This window comes from Lates calcarifer, linkage group LG20, assembly GCF_001640805.2.
Source record: "Lates calcarifer isolate ASB-BC8 linkage group LG20, TLL_Latcal_v3, whole genome shotgun sequence".
Classification (NCBI taxonomy): domain Eukaryota; kingdom Metazoa; phylum Chordata; class Actinopteri; family Centropomidae; genus Lates; species Lates calcarifer.
Window position 1 is genome coordinate 15,121,688 of NC_066852.1, and position 17,500 is coordinate 15,139,187.

General features: G+C 40.4%; 2 protein-coding genes across 3 annotated transcripts; one reads left to right on the forward strand and one right to left on the reverse strand.

The window, feature by feature from the left end:
* Positions 1-2,606: 2,606 nt before the first annotated feature.
* Positions 2,607-11,535, reverse strand: proser1 (proline and serine rich 1). Of its 2 annotated transcripts, XM_018691289.2 has the most exons (12): positions 10,810-11,535; positions 10,654-10,719; positions 10,125-10,193; positions 9,832-9,926; positions 9,606-9,699; positions 9,206-9,316; positions 8,906-9,007; positions 8,464-8,542; positions 8,076-8,168; positions 5,439-6,807; positions 4,138-4,282; positions 2,607-3,979 (listed from the first exon to the last, which is right to left on the reverse strand). In XM_018691289.2, exons 1-12 carry the CDS (start codon positions 10,852-10,854, stop codon positions 3,854-3,856), a joined length of 2,394 nt encoding a protein of 797 aa, XP_018546805.1. In that variant the 5' UTR covers positions 10,855-11,535; the 3' UTR covers positions 2,607-3,853. The 2 variants fall into 2 exon arrangements, with proteins under 2 accessions (XP_018546805.1, XP_018546806.1); XM_018691290.2 differs by lacking the exon at positions 8,076-8,168.
* Positions 11,536-11,646: 111 nt separating this feature from the next.
* Positions 11,647-16,209, forward strand: vps36 (vacuolar protein sorting 36 homolog). Its single transcript, XM_018691292.2, has 14 exons — positions 11,647-11,838; positions 12,096-12,164; positions 12,270-12,340; positions 12,486-12,600; positions 12,728-12,817; positions 13,249-13,335; positions 13,820-13,852; positions 14,022-14,099; positions 14,324-14,458; positions 14,588-14,653; positions 14,856-14,920; positions 15,297-15,381; positions 15,560-15,636; positions 15,755-16,209. Exons 1-14 carry the CDS (start codon positions 11,743-11,745, stop codon positions 15,834-15,836), a joined length of 1,149 nt encoding a protein of 382 aa, XP_018546808.1. The 5' UTR covers positions 11,647-11,742; the 3' UTR covers positions 15,837-16,209.
* Positions 16,210-17,500: the final 1,291 nt, after the last annotated feature.

The following is a 17,500-nucleotide window of genomic DNA, read 5'->3' on the forward strand; positions in this document are numbered from 1 at the left end:
CAGTTTGTAAAATTCTTTATAATGAGCTTATAAGATGCATGTTTCATGAATGAATTATGGAGAATGCAAAGCAATTTTGCATAGCTGCCTGTAAGTGATGGGAGCAATCTAATATACAGTGTAATATATGATAATATTAAATTAATGTATTCATGTAACCTGCTTCTCCCCATCATTCATTATGCAGTGGTCACTAAGAAATTACCCAATGGGAAGTTTGTATAGTGACCCTTAGCTGTTTCAACTCAATTACACATTACAAAACAACTCCCTCAAACTGTACTTCCCCTCATTTTACTTTCTACTTGAAAGAGGAACTATTTAAAAGCCTAGCTTCTTTGTATATTTTAATGTGAACTTGTCTGACACTGCACTCAGTTTTATTTGTTTATTTATCCTTGTCTTCTTTTTATAGAGAATAACCATGGTTATAATGTTTAAAGGTGTCTGCTGAATTTTCTTTTAATATGTAAAAAGATATTTTTAGCGACCAACAGAGAGAGAAAAGGAAGAACAAACAATTAAAGAAATGGAAGGACTAATAGGAGAAATTCAGCATTTTTAAATAGGTAGGCTTCAGACAGACAATTGTTTACTAAAAATGTCTGATATACTACTACTATACACTTGATGTATTACATTAGGCACCATGATCATTACATGAAGTTTTCACATGAAGTCGTTACATTTGAATATTCTAGTTTTCTTTAGAATAAATAGAAAGGTGAAGGATTCTACAGACAAATAATTATTAACATTCCATAGTGTAAAGGTAGTTATATAATTATATAAATTAATTAGGGCCCGAGCAACGAGTTGCAGGACCCTCTTGTTTAGGTTTAAGTTTAAGTATTTGGCAAACTTTGAGATCAAAATGTCCAATTCTGCTGTTGAAGAAATTGACAAATCCTTACAAAAGCAAAACTGTATGAAATCAGATAAGTTAGAGATTAAGTTTATTCCATTTTAAGATTTTTAGGAAACTACACACTTTTTTTGTGTGTATAACCGTAAAATGTTCACTGTACTGCAGATGTTAATCCAATAGGTTTGGTTAACCACACAGTTTAAGTAAAAGTATCACTTGAATGGAAAATTTTGAAAAATGAAAAATGGTCCAGTGAGATCTCATGACTGTCACATGACTGTTTGAATCATCAGTGTGTTGAGCAATATTACAGACATTCAGGTTAACCACATGGTGCACTCTAACTTTAGTTTTGATGACAGATTCAGTCTTGCTCTGATCTTTGCTATTGGGGCTTTGTTGCTCTACCTTCCACTCTAAAATACTCCAAAGTTGTTAAACCGGGGTCAAGTCCGGGGACATACTTGGCCATGTCGTAGTTTTTGCTTTTTTCTACTTTAAAACCGCTTGTGTGATTTTTGCAGTGTGTTTGAAAATCCCTCTCCTGTCAAGCCTCTGAAGACTGTGAGCCATCTTTTCATTCAATATTTGAGTATGCAAACTTGCATTCATACTGCCATCTATGAATATAATTGCCACAGCTTTTGCATTCATGCAGCTCCATGTGACATCACTGTAGTAGTCCTGGCCAGGTTCACACCAAACATGATGCTAACATATTTATTTAGGTTTCATCCCAGTATTCGCCAGCCCTCTTCTTGTGTACGACGGCTACGTTTTCGGTTTTGTGTTTTGTGAGTGAAGCACTTAGCCATCTGTTTTTTAATGCAAAGATGTGCATGGCGTAATTTTTTGAGGACAGTCACTGTTCCTTGTTTAATTGATAGTATGGCTCTTCCTAACCACTGCTGCAACTACGGCTCAGCTTATCTTCAATTAGCACTTGTACCCTCTCCCATCTTTATGTCTCACAGTCTGGTTTCTTAATTGTTCCTTACCAAGTACAGTCACGTTGCATTTAACTGAACCAAGGCCAAAACTGAGGAAGCTGTGGTGTTCACAGATTGCTCAGCAATGTTCATGCAATAAGGCATTACTGAAAATCACAAAGGTAATCAGATCCGTTAGTGATTGCATCTAAATGGACTTTTTTTGTGAAGTTGAACTTCAGGGCATATATAAATATTTTAAGTAGTCTGTCTGCTTGTTAAATACTCCACACTTAAAAATAATATAATGATTGAAGAATGAAGATGACATAATTTTGAATCACTGAACAATTTAGTGATATTGCACAGGAGTATGCTCAGTCTTGTTGCACACACATCGATTAACATGTACGGTGATGTCAGCCTTCATTTAAATGAACTGTTCCTTTTTGAAGCTGCAATTTGTGATGTATAGCAGTTAGCACATTAGTTCGAGTCTTTCTTTCACCACAAACCTGGACTTTTAACCTTTTGCTTGCTGATACAAAGTATGGGCGTGTCTATGATACTGTGCATGACGATGTTCCATTACCACACTAACATGCTTTTTTTTTTTTTTTTTTTAACCAAAGCACTTGCGATTTATCAGACTGTTTTATCTCTTTTGATCTCTGGCACATTTTTACTCTAAAAATAAATTCTGAGTATGTTATATTTAACCTCCCTGCTATTAGGTGTTTTCCTTGTTTTGCCCACTTTCATTTATTACTGAAGAGGCCTGCCTGACAGAATAGAGGGACAGTAACATCTCCAGCAACCAGCAGTTTACTGACAAAATAATAAAACAGGTGCAAATACAAAACAAAAAGGCAAAACAAACAAAAACAAGACAATGTAACAAACAAAATATCTATTACTTTCAAACAATAAGGTAACTGTCTGAGTGAACCCCCATAGATTAGAGTACTAATTGAGGCATACAGTAAATGAAGAAAATGTACAGTTTGCACCATGTTTGCAAAGTACTACTGAAGGATACAGTCGTTATACATCTCAAGTTCACATATCGATCAGCAAATGCTTTAAGATGTTCTGAGAAATATCTGCATACAGTGTCTGCTCAAATACTGTAAAAACAGTACCAGTACTGTCACATCTGTCAAAAGAACTTTGTAAACATACTAAATGTGAATCACAGTAAACTGCTGACAGCCACAACCAACATGAGTGGAGCTGCCAAACGCATGTTTTGTATACAATACTCCCATCCTTGACACAGAGCAGGGATTTGAAATATTCATGGTTTGCTCATGTCAAAATGTGACTTAATATTCCATAGAAGGGCAAAAACATCAATGCCATCATACAATATTCAATTCAGGGTACTTGATCAGAATCATAAGCATGTTCTTTCTACTGAGAGTGGACATGAAATACTACATAAAGATACTTTCATGTCATTACATGATATCATGTACATTTTTCAATTTTTCTATAATTCATTATTCACTAATAAATGTTGATAATCTTCATTAAAAACAGCCAAGTCCAGCTAACATTAAAACAAGTCACAGTCTACGTGTAAAACCTAAAACAACTAATATTTACAACTGTTCACTATGAATAATAAAACAAATATACCCCCCCCCCCCCCCACACACACACACACACAATATTTCAGCTGTTCTCATGGTAGTGTTCCTCGTCGTATTAAGCCATTCAGGCTGTAACAAACACAGTATTGAAACACTATCTGTTGTCTTGTGTTCTGCAGGGTTCAAGGCCAAAACATAAAACAGGGTAGGGTGTACGATAAGGGGAAAGCATGTGAGTTTACTCAGTAGCCCCTTTTATACAGCCCGGTCAAGACGGGAGGTAGTCACACAGCCCAGTCATTGTCACGCCTGTGATCCCCTAACGCTGGCATGCTATCTAAAATCACACATTATACCGACTCTGTTGGTTCAGTGTAAAACAAGCAAAGCCGGCGTAATGACGGCAATGGAATGGTATCTCTGGTTAAAAGGGGCTAATGTTTCAAAGTGAGCTGTTGATTTCACTGCCAACCCAACTGAGGGTGCAGGCCTGGCTGGAGGGGGAAGGGGTTTCCTGGGCCTGGAGGGTAGTTGGTGAAGCTGTTGGGCTGAGGAGGAAAGCTCTCCAAAGCAGATGTGGGATGAGCCTGGAATAAGACAAAGAAAAGCGGTGATGTTGTAGCAGTGAGCTTTTATCAAACCGACATTCAAATACTTATATTCTGCCAGAGTGGTGTGTGTGTGTGTGTGTGTGTGTGTGTGTGTGTGTGTGTGTGTGTGTGTGTGTGTGTGTGTGTGTATCTACCTGCAGCAGGGCAGACTGCATGGTTGGGTTATGGAGGCCACCAAGGGTAGCAGGGGAGGCAGAGGGAGAGAAGCCTGGAACCCCGGTAAAGGACAGCAAGCTGGGGAACCCGCTGCTTCCTGGAGGCTGGAGTCCACTGCTCAACCTGAAACACAAACAAGAAACATTTTTGGGAGAAACTGACATAGAAATTACAGTTTGTTGTTTTATGGAGGATAATGTGCTGCACTATATCTGAGCAGTTACCAGGCAACCAGTGGAGACTCCATGTGGTTACTGCTCTCATATTACTCTCTACTAGAAAGTAAATAAGCACATTTCCCCCAATTTCAAACTATTCTTTTAAGTCTCCATTTGTGTTTATTTAACAAGAATTTACAAATGTATCTTACATCTTATAGTACTATTTGCATAATAATAGTGTAAAGGTGGTATACTGTTGGTGTGTCATTTATCTCGTGTACATGTGTGTATTTTTTTATTAACTAATGCTTTGCTGTACAGGACACCACCTGTTTTTAAAGTGCATGGAATGTCAACAAAAGGTGAGGCTTGTGCTTGCAACACTTGTTCACTGACAGGTTAACATGCTTAATATATGACCGACAGTAATCATCTGGCAGAGCTGGCAAGGGACTCTTCAAGACAACACAAACCAAAGTCTAACCGTGACTCCTGATGGAAAAGGAGCACAAGTGGACTTTGCACTTTTGCAGGTGCAGTGTCTCCACTTATCATATACAAGTCAAAGCAGAAAATCAGTTGACATAATTTATGATGCCCTTTTTTCCACCATTGTACTTGCAAGTAGAAAGTAGTTTTCATTAGCTCAGAGCCTATTCCAACTATGTACTACTGTAATCTAGCATGAAAGATAGGAGATGAAAAATAGGACGTCTGTAATGACTAACACAACTGGCATATGAGGACCTGCATTCACATTTTGCTGCTATGATCTGAAACAAAATTAAATCTTAATAGTAAACTCTATATGAAGGCCCATTATCCATTATCTATACTGCTTATCCGTTAAGGGTTGGGGGGGGGGGGGGGGGGGCTATCCCAGCTGTCATTGGCAAGAGGCGGGGTACACCCTATACGGATCACCGGTCCATCACAGGGCCAACACATATAGACAAACAACCGTTTACACTCATGGGCAATTTAGAGTCAACCTAAGCTGCAACTTTCTTGCTGTGAGGCCGTGCCGCCCCTCAACATGAAAGCATTTCATTTGTTTTAGATTACTGAGATGATGGGGCCCCTGTGTACTAGACAGTAAAAATGTTTAAAGCTCATACCCAGGCTGGAAATTGGAGCTGAACGCTGATGCAAAGCCTGGCAAAACCGGCGATGATGATGGAACCCCAGCAGCTGCGGCTGCCGCCGCTGCCGCTGCCTGCAGTGGCGCCACAGATGCGACTGAAGATGGAGTGGCACCTGGCAGTCCCATGAATGAAGACAATACAGGGCTCCCAGCGCCGTGCCCCCCTGACACACCCAGTCCTGGGAAGGCAGCGGGGCTAGGACCAGGCGGAAGGCCTGGGAATATAGAAGGAGCAGAGGTGAGGCCTAGGCCAAAAGGGGAGGCTGCACTGGGGGCAGCGTTGGTAGCCAAGCCTGGGTAGATGGAAGTTGGTGGGTGGTTAGACATGTTGGTTGTGGGCTGTATTGCAGGCATGGATGAAGGGATGGAGGAAGGAGGAAGAGAGGAAGAAAGGGAGGGGAAAGGGGACAAGCCGGGATAATGAGAGGGAGCTGGGCTGGAGGACAGAGCTTGGAGGCCTGTGATAGCAACAGGACTGGGGAGAGAGACTTGAGGGGAACCTGAGGGGTGTGACAGTCCCAAAGAACGTGCCAGGGCAGCCTGCGCAGGACCCTGGACCACCAGAGAGCTCACAGACGGTGTGCCAGATCGAGAGGTGCCCTTGAAAGCAGAGGGCACCGGGCTGTTACTGCCACTGCCGCTACCCCCGGTGTGTCTGCTCAGGGCCCCAGCCATAGCAATGGTAGCCTGACCCTGTGCAGAGTGAGCTGGAGAGGGTTTGGGACTGGGGCCTGGGGTGGAAGAGTTCGGAATTACTGGAGTGGATGATCCAGGAGTGAGAGACTGCGGTCCAGATGGGGTGTAACTTCGAATCACTGACCCAGAGGGGTTACCTGCTTGCGGGTGTAAGCCAGGGAAGGCTGGTCCTGACTGGTGGTCTGTGGACTGAGAAAAAACCTTCTGCTGAGTTGTGCCCATGGAGTTCGTCTGAGACAGGGGGTCTGGGCCGCCGCGGGAGGTAGCGGGGGTGCCTGGTCGGGAAAGGGTAGGGAAGGGGGGAGAGGAAAAGCCGCCACTACCAGGGACAGGAGTCCCACAAGGGGTGCCTGAAGGGGTGTGGGCTTTAATGACAGATGAGGGTGTAGGTGTAGCATGACCACTGGGGGTCTGCGGTCCTGCTTTGATGACGGACGGGGACGGGGCAGGGGAGGGAGAGGGGGCATTTGGGTTGTGAGAGGGCACCATGCCGGGGAAAACCGGTGTGATGGGAGTTGTGGGAGGTGGCTGAGCAGGAGAAGCCTGGGGTGGGACAGGAGTAGAAGGTGTGGAGCCGTGAGGAATGAGGAGGGGCCCGCTGTTGACTCCAGGTGTGGTGTTCTGCGGATTGCCTGGTTTGGCATAACCTGGAAGTAGAAGGAGATCAGAGCTGGTAAGAAAGATCATCTAAAATAACGACTACTATAATCTGATATGGCATTAGAACAAACAAACAAAAAAGAGATACGTTTAAATAACAAAGTAGTTACATAAAATTATTAAATTCTGTTTTTTCTGATCAGTAGTGTTACTGATGGAAAATAAATGCCATTCCAGGACAAAGGCAAAATAGGTTAAAGGCTAACAAACTATTATAGAAGAAGCAATCCACTCACGTATACAAAAAATGAGAGGAGAAACAGAGCAAAGAGGAATAGCCAGAGAGCATCCCCACGTGCAACTTATTATATAACATTTTTCAAGATTGGAATATGTCTTCTTTTTTTACCTTTGGGGAAGAGTTTCAATAATTTATTTGGTTTGGCTACGTCAAATTGACCATCATGACTTCTCACATGGTTATCATTTGGACATTTTCTCAATTTAATGAAACTACAGTCATCTTATGACCAGATATCTCCCCAAAGGCCCTAAAAGATGTATTTCAATTGTGAAAACTGAGCAAGTGCTGCGTTTAAAAAAAAAAAAAAAAAGTTATACCAAGCAATGCATGTTAAATGCCAGCCCACAGCATGATTCCAAAAAGAAAAAGATTAATGGCATTAGTTTGAAGCTACTCCCAGTCCAGGCAATGAAAGACCTGTCCTCACAAATCACCAAATCAGACTTCTACACTGAATGACCAGAAAACAGAAATGTCTGCAAGATGTACAGCAACGCGACAACCTTGCAAAAAACACAGTTTTGTTTTTGCTCAGACTACTGTTTTAAACTTTTGTGTGTTGACTCTATTCTATGGCACTGTAATATGCAATTGTGTTGCATTGGATTGCGCAATATTGAATGACATTTCAGTATAGTTTCCTATTGTCCAACCTCATTTACATATATGGAGGAGAAATGCAGGTGCACTGGATATAATGCAATCCAATCCAACAACAACAACCCCCCAAAAATAACCATGAAAGTGAGTCAACATCTCTAAATCAAAGGTTTCACTTGAGCCCAATACACAGCTGTTGTATTGGAATGCATTAAAATGTATGGTTGTATTTTTCTGGTCACTTGGTGTACTCCAACAGAAGTGAGAAGCACATTCTTCACCTGATAAAGGCAGTTAACTGGAGAGGTAAGCAGCATGCCAGGAAGTTAGGCAGCAAGCTTCAAGGAGTGCCTATTTACTGTCACACGTACACACACGCGCACACACACACTTGCCTCCATTGAATCATACCTGCTACTTTGTGGGTGGAGTTGTAGGGGGGAGGGGGCACGCTGGCTGTTATAACCCCTCCCACAGAAACAAGGCCTGCGTTGTTGTATGCACCTGAGTAGCAGTTGCAAATATTAACAGTGTCCACCACGCGCTCATATGGACACACACACACAAATGTAAGAATCACACGCAACACACCCCCACTACCAAACTATACCTCAACCAATCCCAGTCTGCAGTTACAAAGCTAGAACTTAAAGCCACTCAAATCAGCATTATTAAATCCTTAGTTAGCTCAGAGCTCAGTATCTTTTCTGTTTTTTATAACTGACAAGTTGTATACAGTGATTGCTGTACAGAGCAGGGAAAGGCAGTGAGACGTCAGCGTAAGTGGGTTATTTCTTACTTGGTGCGATGGTAGCATGGGGTCGACATGGTGGTATAGGGTAGGGCACAGGCCGATGGGGGTTGTAGGTTGAAGGAAACTAAAAAAAGAAAAGGGAAGAGCCAAAATATATTAAACACTTAATTCATTGATAAGCCAATTCTGTCTAATTATAACATTCAGTGTCTCGCAAAATATATCACTAACTCATCAGTTTCTTTACTGCTACTACTACTGTGCTTATGCCCTTTATTGTTCAGCCTTTATTTAAGTCCATTTTGAACTCTCACCGTGGTCTATCATTAGCTTATATAACAGGGTTTGACATGTAGGTTGAAGTCTTTATCACGTCTAGGTAATATAATTAGTCATGTGAGGCCTCGTCACTCAGTCATGAGATTTCTCTGGGGTATCCTGTCACTATTATATCATCCCAGTAAGTGATTCCCTCTCCAGTGCTTACAGGTTTGAATGGGCCAATAATCCGCGAAGCAATTCCTTTCCCCTCCATACTGTTAGAGATGTCATCTTTCTTCTCTCCTTCTTTTTTTGCCGGAGGGTTTCCCTGTGATCACAAACAAAATTAATTTTTGTAATGGTCAGGCTGCACAAATTATGTAAAAAAAATAAATAATGTTTTTTTCCACGTACCCTTTCCAATTTTGTAAATTACCAAAAAGCAAAACACTGGTATACAGTATTCAACATAAAATATCAACATTTTATTAAGATTTTTTTAGCATAAAGCCCTGCACATACTTACAGGGAATGTACCAGTGACCAGGCTGGGTCTGCCTTTAGGGTATGGATTCCCTGGTATCATACCACAAGAGGAGATCATGGCCACAGGAGCCTTGCAGCCAACCTTACACACCTAATGAGACAGAGAAAGTTTTATTTTAGAAATCATGTGTACATTAATAAAAATATAAGAATTATAAGGGATGTCACAGATCATTCTTACAGACAGACACGCTGCTCATTTAAGAGTTTAATTTTACTTTATATTATTGCCTTTTTTAATGGGATCAATCACTTCACCAAGCAAAAGACACAACTTTGATTTCAAGAGATTCACATGAGATTAGCAAACAGGCTCTCTATGCAAACCTAGGTGGAACACTAAATACCTTGTTGAAATGATTTTAGAAAGGTGAACTTACTTGCTCCAGTATCCTACGAGCTCGTTTCTTCTCAGACAAGTGTATGCGAAACAGATCCTCCACAGGACGGTAATTTTGAGCATCTGAAATGTTCCTGTATGGGAATAGAGACCCAACACTTCTAAAGCAACCGTGTAGTCAAATTCACTACTGAATGAACCAAACATGCTGATATTACAACACAAAATTGGCCTTAAATGTTTTTTGTTTCTCAAAATCCACTCACAAAGCTATCAGTTCCAGAACAATCAGTCTGTCCTTTGAGAATGTGAAGCAGTTCAGGATATTTGCAACTTTGGTTGTAGGGATTGCAACCATTTTCTAAAAGGAGGAGAGACATGTTCAGCTATTATTCACATACCAGTGACAGCAAAAGGTGAAAACACTCAATATTTATTTTTACAATTTCACTTCTCATATATATATATATATATATATATATATATATCTCACAATATAATTGGACAAAAAATATTCACAATTTTAGTGCTTCCATCAATTAAAACACCTGTTACTTACATGCTGCAGAGCTTTAACTGCTTTGACCTGAGGTTCTGCCCATGAGAAGTACTTCAGTATCTCCATCACCTGCAATGTTCAAGACAGTGTTACAACTGTACAAATGACAGTAGAATGGAACTGGTATAAAGTATAAGAGTGTAGCTTAACGAGATATGAGTTTTCCTCTGTTAAGTTTCAACTAGCACGAAAACAGCACATTTATCCTCAGTGTGCATTAAATCTAACAAAGTTTCACTGATTATAGTAACTTAAACATGCAGGCTAAAACATTATGACTTGTGGATTTCATTAACTGAAGAATTGAATTTAAAAACTACTTATATGCAGCATTCGTTATGAGGTATATCAACAACCACTAATATTATCAGGTCCTAATTTTGGGACATGTTTTATTTCATGTCTGTTTAAGAGCTTTATGCCACGGACAAACTGTTATTGATTTTACAGGTTTGTTAGAATCCTGTCTATCTAGTGTGTTAAAATACAGGTGAATATAACATGACAGTGCTGCTATTTGGACAGTTACCTGCTCACTGGAGAAATACCCATGCACCTGCTCTATGGCTTTGATGCGCTGATCGGTCAGGACGCACTGAAACACAGGATGGAGAATTATCAAATCCTGTGGATGAAACCACTTCAAATCTTAACTCGGATTTAAGCTAGTAGCAGAGATTTTTACCTTCCTTATCTCGTCCAAGACGATGTCAAATGACTTTTTATCCATGTTTGTTGACTTAAACAAACGCAAGCCTCGTTGACAATGATCACTTATTATACCACGTACTTGGTAAATACACTTTGTACAATAGAACAGATAAAGTAATTTAATGCAAAATGCATTCGGATTACTTTAACTTGAGATACTTTGTTACTAACCGAGCGTTACTGTTTCATTCATAATGCACTGAGAGAATAATTTATAACAGCAGATATTCGCAATACATGATTAGCTCCATAATAAAGCTGCATGATCTTTCCAGTCCTTTACGATACAACTTTTCCTCTCGTGAACAATGACTTCCAAACAAGAGGAGCTGCCTGCAGCAGATCTGTCCGCAGCTAACAACAAGCTAACAACAAGCTACAGCTACCGCAGTTCCGCGCACAGCTCAACAAAATCACAGTAGAAAATGCGATTAAAATACATGCACATCTTTTCGTTCGAGCTTTGTTTAAATCTAATGCTGGCGATTATAACAACAGAGACTGGGAAATGTATAAATTCATCAAATGTTTTCGAAAAATATTAAAATCACGCGATGGAAAAGATAGCACTTAAGCTAGCTTCAACTGACAGCTGGCGCTGGTAACGTCAACACCGAAAAGGACCCCTCTGAGGCAGCTTGTCAGAAAAAACACAGTGTAGCAATTTATGTATAAAAAACAAAATTGCAGCTGCTTTGGAATATTATTACTAGTATAAAGAGGTGATTTATAGTCGACACTTATTAATCCACTTGAATTTAACTTAATTTTTTTTTTTTACAGTCTATTTTAGTGTTTCTCTCCAGGCAGTGTCAGGCCAATTTTGGACACTGTACAGGAAATAAATACAAAATGAGTCTCGGCGGCGCAGTTAAATGAGGAATAAACTGTTCATATTTTGGTAAAAATGGACCGCTTTTCGTGGTCAAATGGGCTTTTAGAAATAAATGAAACTTTAGTAATCCAGCAGCGGGGGGTGAGGCTGTATGACGGTGATGATAAGGTAATGTTTTGCTCTTTGACAGCCAAGTTTGTGGCCTGACACAACAACACAGCAGCTAAAACTTAGACGCTGCAATGTTGTTAAGATAATATAGCAATAGTAACGGTACACATAAGGCGCTAATGATGTTCAAGTAGATTATTGTGGTTTTATGTGATTAAATGTATAGCGTATAGTGATAATGATACAAAAGTGGCCATAACTGAACTTAACATAAGCAAATAATCACATCATATCTTTTTCTGTCATTAAACCAGGCGAAGCTGGATGTTGGAGTTGCCTTGTTGAGCACCCATCGGTTGATCTGGAGGGACATTAAAAATCATGTAAGATACACTGACAGTATTCGGAGTGGTGCTGTTGTTCAGATGTTTGTCTTCTCATATTTTGTGTGCTGCTGATCTTCATGATGACTCCTGTATTTCTATAAGGAATGCTGCGTAGCCATGCCCCTGTCACAGATCATCTTCTTTGAGGAGCAGGCTGCAGGAATAGGAAAGAGGTCAGTTTCAATAAATACATTTTACAGTACCCTTAGATTAAGATCTTTTGTGAAAGACTAAGACTGAACTTTCACTCATGATAACAAAAAAAATTCAATCTACCAGAAGAAATGATAAACTGTATTTGTATGTCTTATTCTGCAGTGCAAAAATAGTCATTCACCTGCATCCAGCACCTGCCAACAAGGAGCCAGGTCCCTACCAACACAGCAAGTACCCCTACATCAAGCTGTCCTTCAAAGAACATGGACAGATTGAGGTAGTCTCACTCACACAAGAGGCAAAAAGAGCTTTTTGTTTTCATTTTCTGTACTCTCTCTTCAGATAGGCGAGGTGTTTGATTCTTGATTACCTGGAACTGACAACGTGGTGTAATTTGCTTGTAGTTTTACAGGAGGCTAACAGAAGAAATGACTCAGAAGAGATGGGAGAGTACACCTGTTTCACAATCCATCCCCACAGGAACTGGCCCTCAGGTTGGAAGCTAAACAGACTTTCCTTCTCATCTGACTAGAAGCTCTTCCTCTCCACTGTTTCATGCCACAGAACTGTAACTGTACCAAAACTGCTATTTAATAGTTTTATGCTGTGCTGTACATACAGATGACATTACTGCCAGTTCAAATTATGTTCCACAGGATGGCAGTGTTGTCACTTTATTCTTGTGCTTTACAGTTGTATTGGCAACAACTCCCTACATTAGTTCATGTGCTTGCAACTAAGATAACATAAATCTTAATTATTTTGCTAAATACAATGAAATCTGAAAATTAATTCAAGTGCTGTAACAACAGTCGACCACAATTTGTTCTCTCCTCGCTGTTTGTCTTTCCTTGTCTTTTGAGGCTTGTTACCAACTCTTCAGCTCTTCACTACATGTGTTTTTCTTTCCTTCGTGGTCATGCAGGCAGGAAAGATACGTGCAGTGGGGATTGTTGGCATCGAGAGGAAGATAGAGGAGAAGAGGAAAGAAACAGACAAAAACATTTCAGAGGTACCATAAAGTAAAAACACTGAAATACTGACACGTGTCAGAGCGGGAATTATGCTGGTGTCGCTCTTATATAGAGTTATAAATCTGAATAGAAACTAAGTTAAGTAAACTGTCTGCGTATCATGTCATCAACCTCCTCAAAGCTCTTTCTATGAATGTTTTGATCAGTCTTTTTTCTGCCATTTAAATCTTGTCACTATCACGGTTTACTGTGACACTCATTACGCAACCTTGAAGTTATGTGTTCATATAGCCACTGCTGGACACTGTGTGTGTCCTGACTATGAAAGAATTGCAACGAAATGACATATATCTAGCACAAAAAATGGGTCTTTAGGACCAAGGAATCTTATCATCAGTCAGAGGAGGGGTGGAGATGCTTTGGAATGACATTTACATTTTTTTCTGTAGCCATGAATTTTTGTGGTTTATTTAAATGTTGACATTTCTGAGAACTATTACCCATTTAGGCTCTTTTTTCCAGGCCTTCGAAGACCTCAGTAAGCTGATGGTGAAGGTAAAGAATGCATTCATTTTTATGTTTTAATTTTCCTGTAGTTGATGATTTATAACAGAATTATAGGCCGTCTTATATTTTATCTAGCGACTTGTTGAAACATTTTGACCATTGATATCAAACCTGTATGAAACCCATATACTGTCATGCATCTCCTCTTAACTAACAGGCCAAAGAGATGGTGGAGCTGTCCAGATCTATAGCCAACAAAATCAAAGACAAGCAGGGAGACATAACAGAGGATGAGGTAAGAATTAGACCAGTATAATCTGGCACAGAAATATCAGGACAATGGACATAGTTTCAATGTATTGTGCATGCAGAAATAGTTACCTTTAATCATAAAAATAATAGTCTCCAACTTCAGTGGACCAACCGCATGTTACACACACAACTTGTGCAATCTTTACTATTGCATCATACTGTTACACCATGTAAACTTTACATATACAGTGATGTTCTGCTTTATAGACAATCCGGTTCAAGTCCTACCTCCTGAGCATGGGTATAGCTAACCCTGTAACCAGGGAAACGCATGGATCGGGCACACATTACCACATGCAGCTGGCCAAGCAACTGGGAGATATGCTCCAGGCCCCTCTAGAGGTAGGTGTGAATTTTTGTGCATCGTGTCTTTTACATCCACACAGGCTAAGATTGTATGTTACTTTTGATCATCTCCTTCCTTTTCTTTCTGACTCTCATTTCTGTTTCTACCACTCCATACTCCCTCAGGAGCGTGGGGGAATGATGGCTCTCACTGAGGTGTACTGTCTCGTCAACCGTGCCAGAGGGATGGAGGTAATGCTCACATAAACACACATGACACAAAACAACTGAAGAAATTTTTACATATCATACTTGAGTGGGTATGTCCTCGTGTGTCCATTCTAGCTGAATTGATAGTGTGACACAACTTTGCTATCGATACATTCCTGTTGCACACAGATGTCTTTAGCAGCCTGTCAGATAATGAGGTTATTTTTTTTTCTCCTTTCCATAGCTGTTATCTCCAGAGGATTTGGTAAACGCATGCAAGATGTTTGAGTCATTGAAGCTCCCACTGAGGTGAGTTTGAGTTGTTTAAATTATCCATGCATACTCATATACATTGTTTTTTGTATAGACAAGGCTAAGTGTTTATTAAAGGAATACAGGGCAGGGTAGGCGCCTGCTTCACAGAGGCCAGGCTCTTCCTGCCTGGCTTCCTGTTGTTGGAAGTGGTGTCCAGCCCTCTGCAGCTGTCATTTCCTGTCACTTCCTAGGATTTTTCAAAAGAAACACTGGGCCGTTTCCCTGCCATACTGGCCCCTACCCTCCCACAAAGAAAAACATCAGTTAACCTGCTCTCCGTCCCTCCTCCTGCCTGTCTCGCTCTCTCCCACTCACACACACACACACACACACACACCCTTTTACTTCATCTGTCATGTCTTCTCTGTAGGCTGCGTGTGTTTGACAGCGGTGTGATGGTGGTCCAGCTGCAGTCTCACAGCGAAGAGGAAATGATAGCCTCGGCACTGGACAACGTAAGCTGTTACTGTTACAAACATTATACTGACAGCGACATGGTCACACCTTAGGTTGATCAAATGGCATGTTCCAGTTCTTAGGATTATATATATCTTTCAAAAATATCTAGGGAAAAATCACAGTCGAAACCTGTGCGTTTTAAGTTTTTCTTCTCTCTCTCTTTGTCTTCCACAGGTGTCAGAGAAAGGCTCCCTGACAGCAGAGGAGTTTGCAAAGCTCTTGGGTCTCTCTGTTCTTCTGTCTAAAGAGCGGTAACTTATCTCTTTGTCTGTATTTCTCATTTTATCACTGTTTATTCTTGCATTTTGTCTCTTGTTTCCTCTTCATCATTTCTCAGTATCTTCTTCTCTGTTCCTTCCTCACCTCCAGGTTGCTGCTGGCTGAGAAGATGGGCCACCTGTGTAGAGACGACTCTGTTGAGGGTTTGAGATTCTACCCAAACCTCTTCTGACCTGTTTACTGTCACTATTGTTGAGATAGAGAAAAGTAACTTAAACTGGGCTGCGCTGTCTGTACTGATAGACTGATGCATTAAAACAATCCTCTGACCTCTACATGTATACACTGGTGTCCAGCAGTAGAGTACCTGCTCTGCTTGTACTGTGCTATCCAGTCTAGTTATAATGTTGTTAAACGGTTGGTGTTCTGTTAGTGCAAATCCACTGTAGGTACCACCAGCTATTTTTTATCTAGGTGTAAGAGGTAGGCTCTGTCTTTAAAATGAATCTGCAAACTGCTAATATTGTACATGCCGCAAAGTGTTCTCAGACCTGCTCTACTTGGTGAATCTTTAGTAATAAATGGGTTCAGGAAAATTGGCTTAATGGGATATACTGTGGTTTAATTTTAATTTCACCGCTTTAATTTTGAATTTCACTGATGACACATTCTTGTGTCCCACAGCTTATACATATCTACAAGTAGTGTCACTGTTATGAAAAAGCCATAGCTTATATAGCCATAGCTTTTACAAGTAAAATACATTTATGTAATAAACAACTAAGGAATAAAGCTTGTCCTGCTGTCTTAGCTTCTGAAGAAGAGGCAAACATGCCCAAATGTCCACATTTCAGTTAATCTAAATGCCCTATTCCTCTATTCATCTCTCCATCAAAACATGATTCTTGTCCCTTCTCCAGTCAGACTGTCTCTGACTCTAACAGCCTTTGTCAAGGATACAAGAAAGAAATAAAATCCTTGATCGATTTGGTTCACAGAGTATAATCTGTAGGGCATTTTGCCAAATGTCACTCTCCAGGTAATTAATCTCTTCAGTGCAGAGGTGGTGTTAAAGAAATTCCAGTTGTGACCGTTTTGAAGCCAAACTGAAATGTGAGCACTTTATTAACTGGCACAGCGAAGCTTTAAAAACAAGTGCTTATAAATTCTGTCACTTTACCATATTTACTAACAGGATATCATATAAAAAGTAACTCCAGAAGTAGTGATGAATGTGTGGAACATGAGTTTATTATGAGCAACTGGTCTAAGTAACATCATGTCTAAATGTTACACTTGCTGGGAGCACTGCCGCTGTGTTTTTGTTTTTAATCTGTCCGTCCCTGTAGGGCATTTTACACACAGGATAGAAAAGTTCTTTGTTTCCATTGTGAACCGAGCTGAGCAGTAAACGGCGTTTCATCTCCAGAGAGGCTTCCTGTTTTCTGCTGGCAGAAAAATTAGGGTCTGCAGAGCTATATGGCTGATTAGATTACCATGCCATGTGGTTCACTTCAGGAAATCATGAGAGCTGAACTCAGGCAGGTTTGATCATCATAATTAGAGATTCATGCACGACATTGAACTTTTGGTGAACGTTGTTGGGTTTGTTTGGGGGTTTTTTGTTTTGTTTTGTGTTGTGTTTTTTCTCCCCATACAAGTGAGTCCTGTTCTTGCATGCTTAGGTGGACTGATCTACACAATGGTGCATTTTAAGTTAATCCATATCCTGAATGGCTGAGTGTCATCTATAGAAATCGCAGTAATGTTTGCTTTCATCTGTGGATTATAAAGAATGACTTGCCAGCCACTTTATGTGGGGGGAAGGTAATCTGACTGTATGAGATGAATAGTTGTGCAGTTTGCAACCTTGACTGCATTGTTTAATATGTTTTA

Coding starts and splice junctions, on each gene's coding strand:
- proser1 (XM_018691289.2), bottom strand. CDS start 10,854: ATGGATAAAAAGTCATTTGACATCGTCTTGGACGAGATAAGGAAG. Junction 9,700..9,831: donor GTTCTGGAACTGATAGCTTT/GTGAGTGGATTT, acceptor ATTCCCATACAG/GAACATTTCAGATGCTCAAA. Junction 8,543..8,905: donor TTATTGGCCCATTCAAACCT/GTAAGCACTGGA, acceptor TTCTTTTTTTAG/TTTCCTTCAACCTACAACCC.
- vps36 (XM_018691292.2), top strand. CDS start 11,743: ATGGACCGCTTTTCGTGGTCAAATGGGCTTTTAGAAATAAATGAAACT. Junction 13,336..13,819: donor CAGACAAAAACATTTCAGAG/GTACCATAAAGT, acceptor TCTTTTTTCCAG/GCCTTCGAAGACCTCAGTAA. Junction 14,459..14,587: donor TGCTCCAGGCCCCTCTAGAG/GTAGGTGTGAAT, acceptor ATACTCCCTCAG/GAGCGTGGGGGAATGATGGC.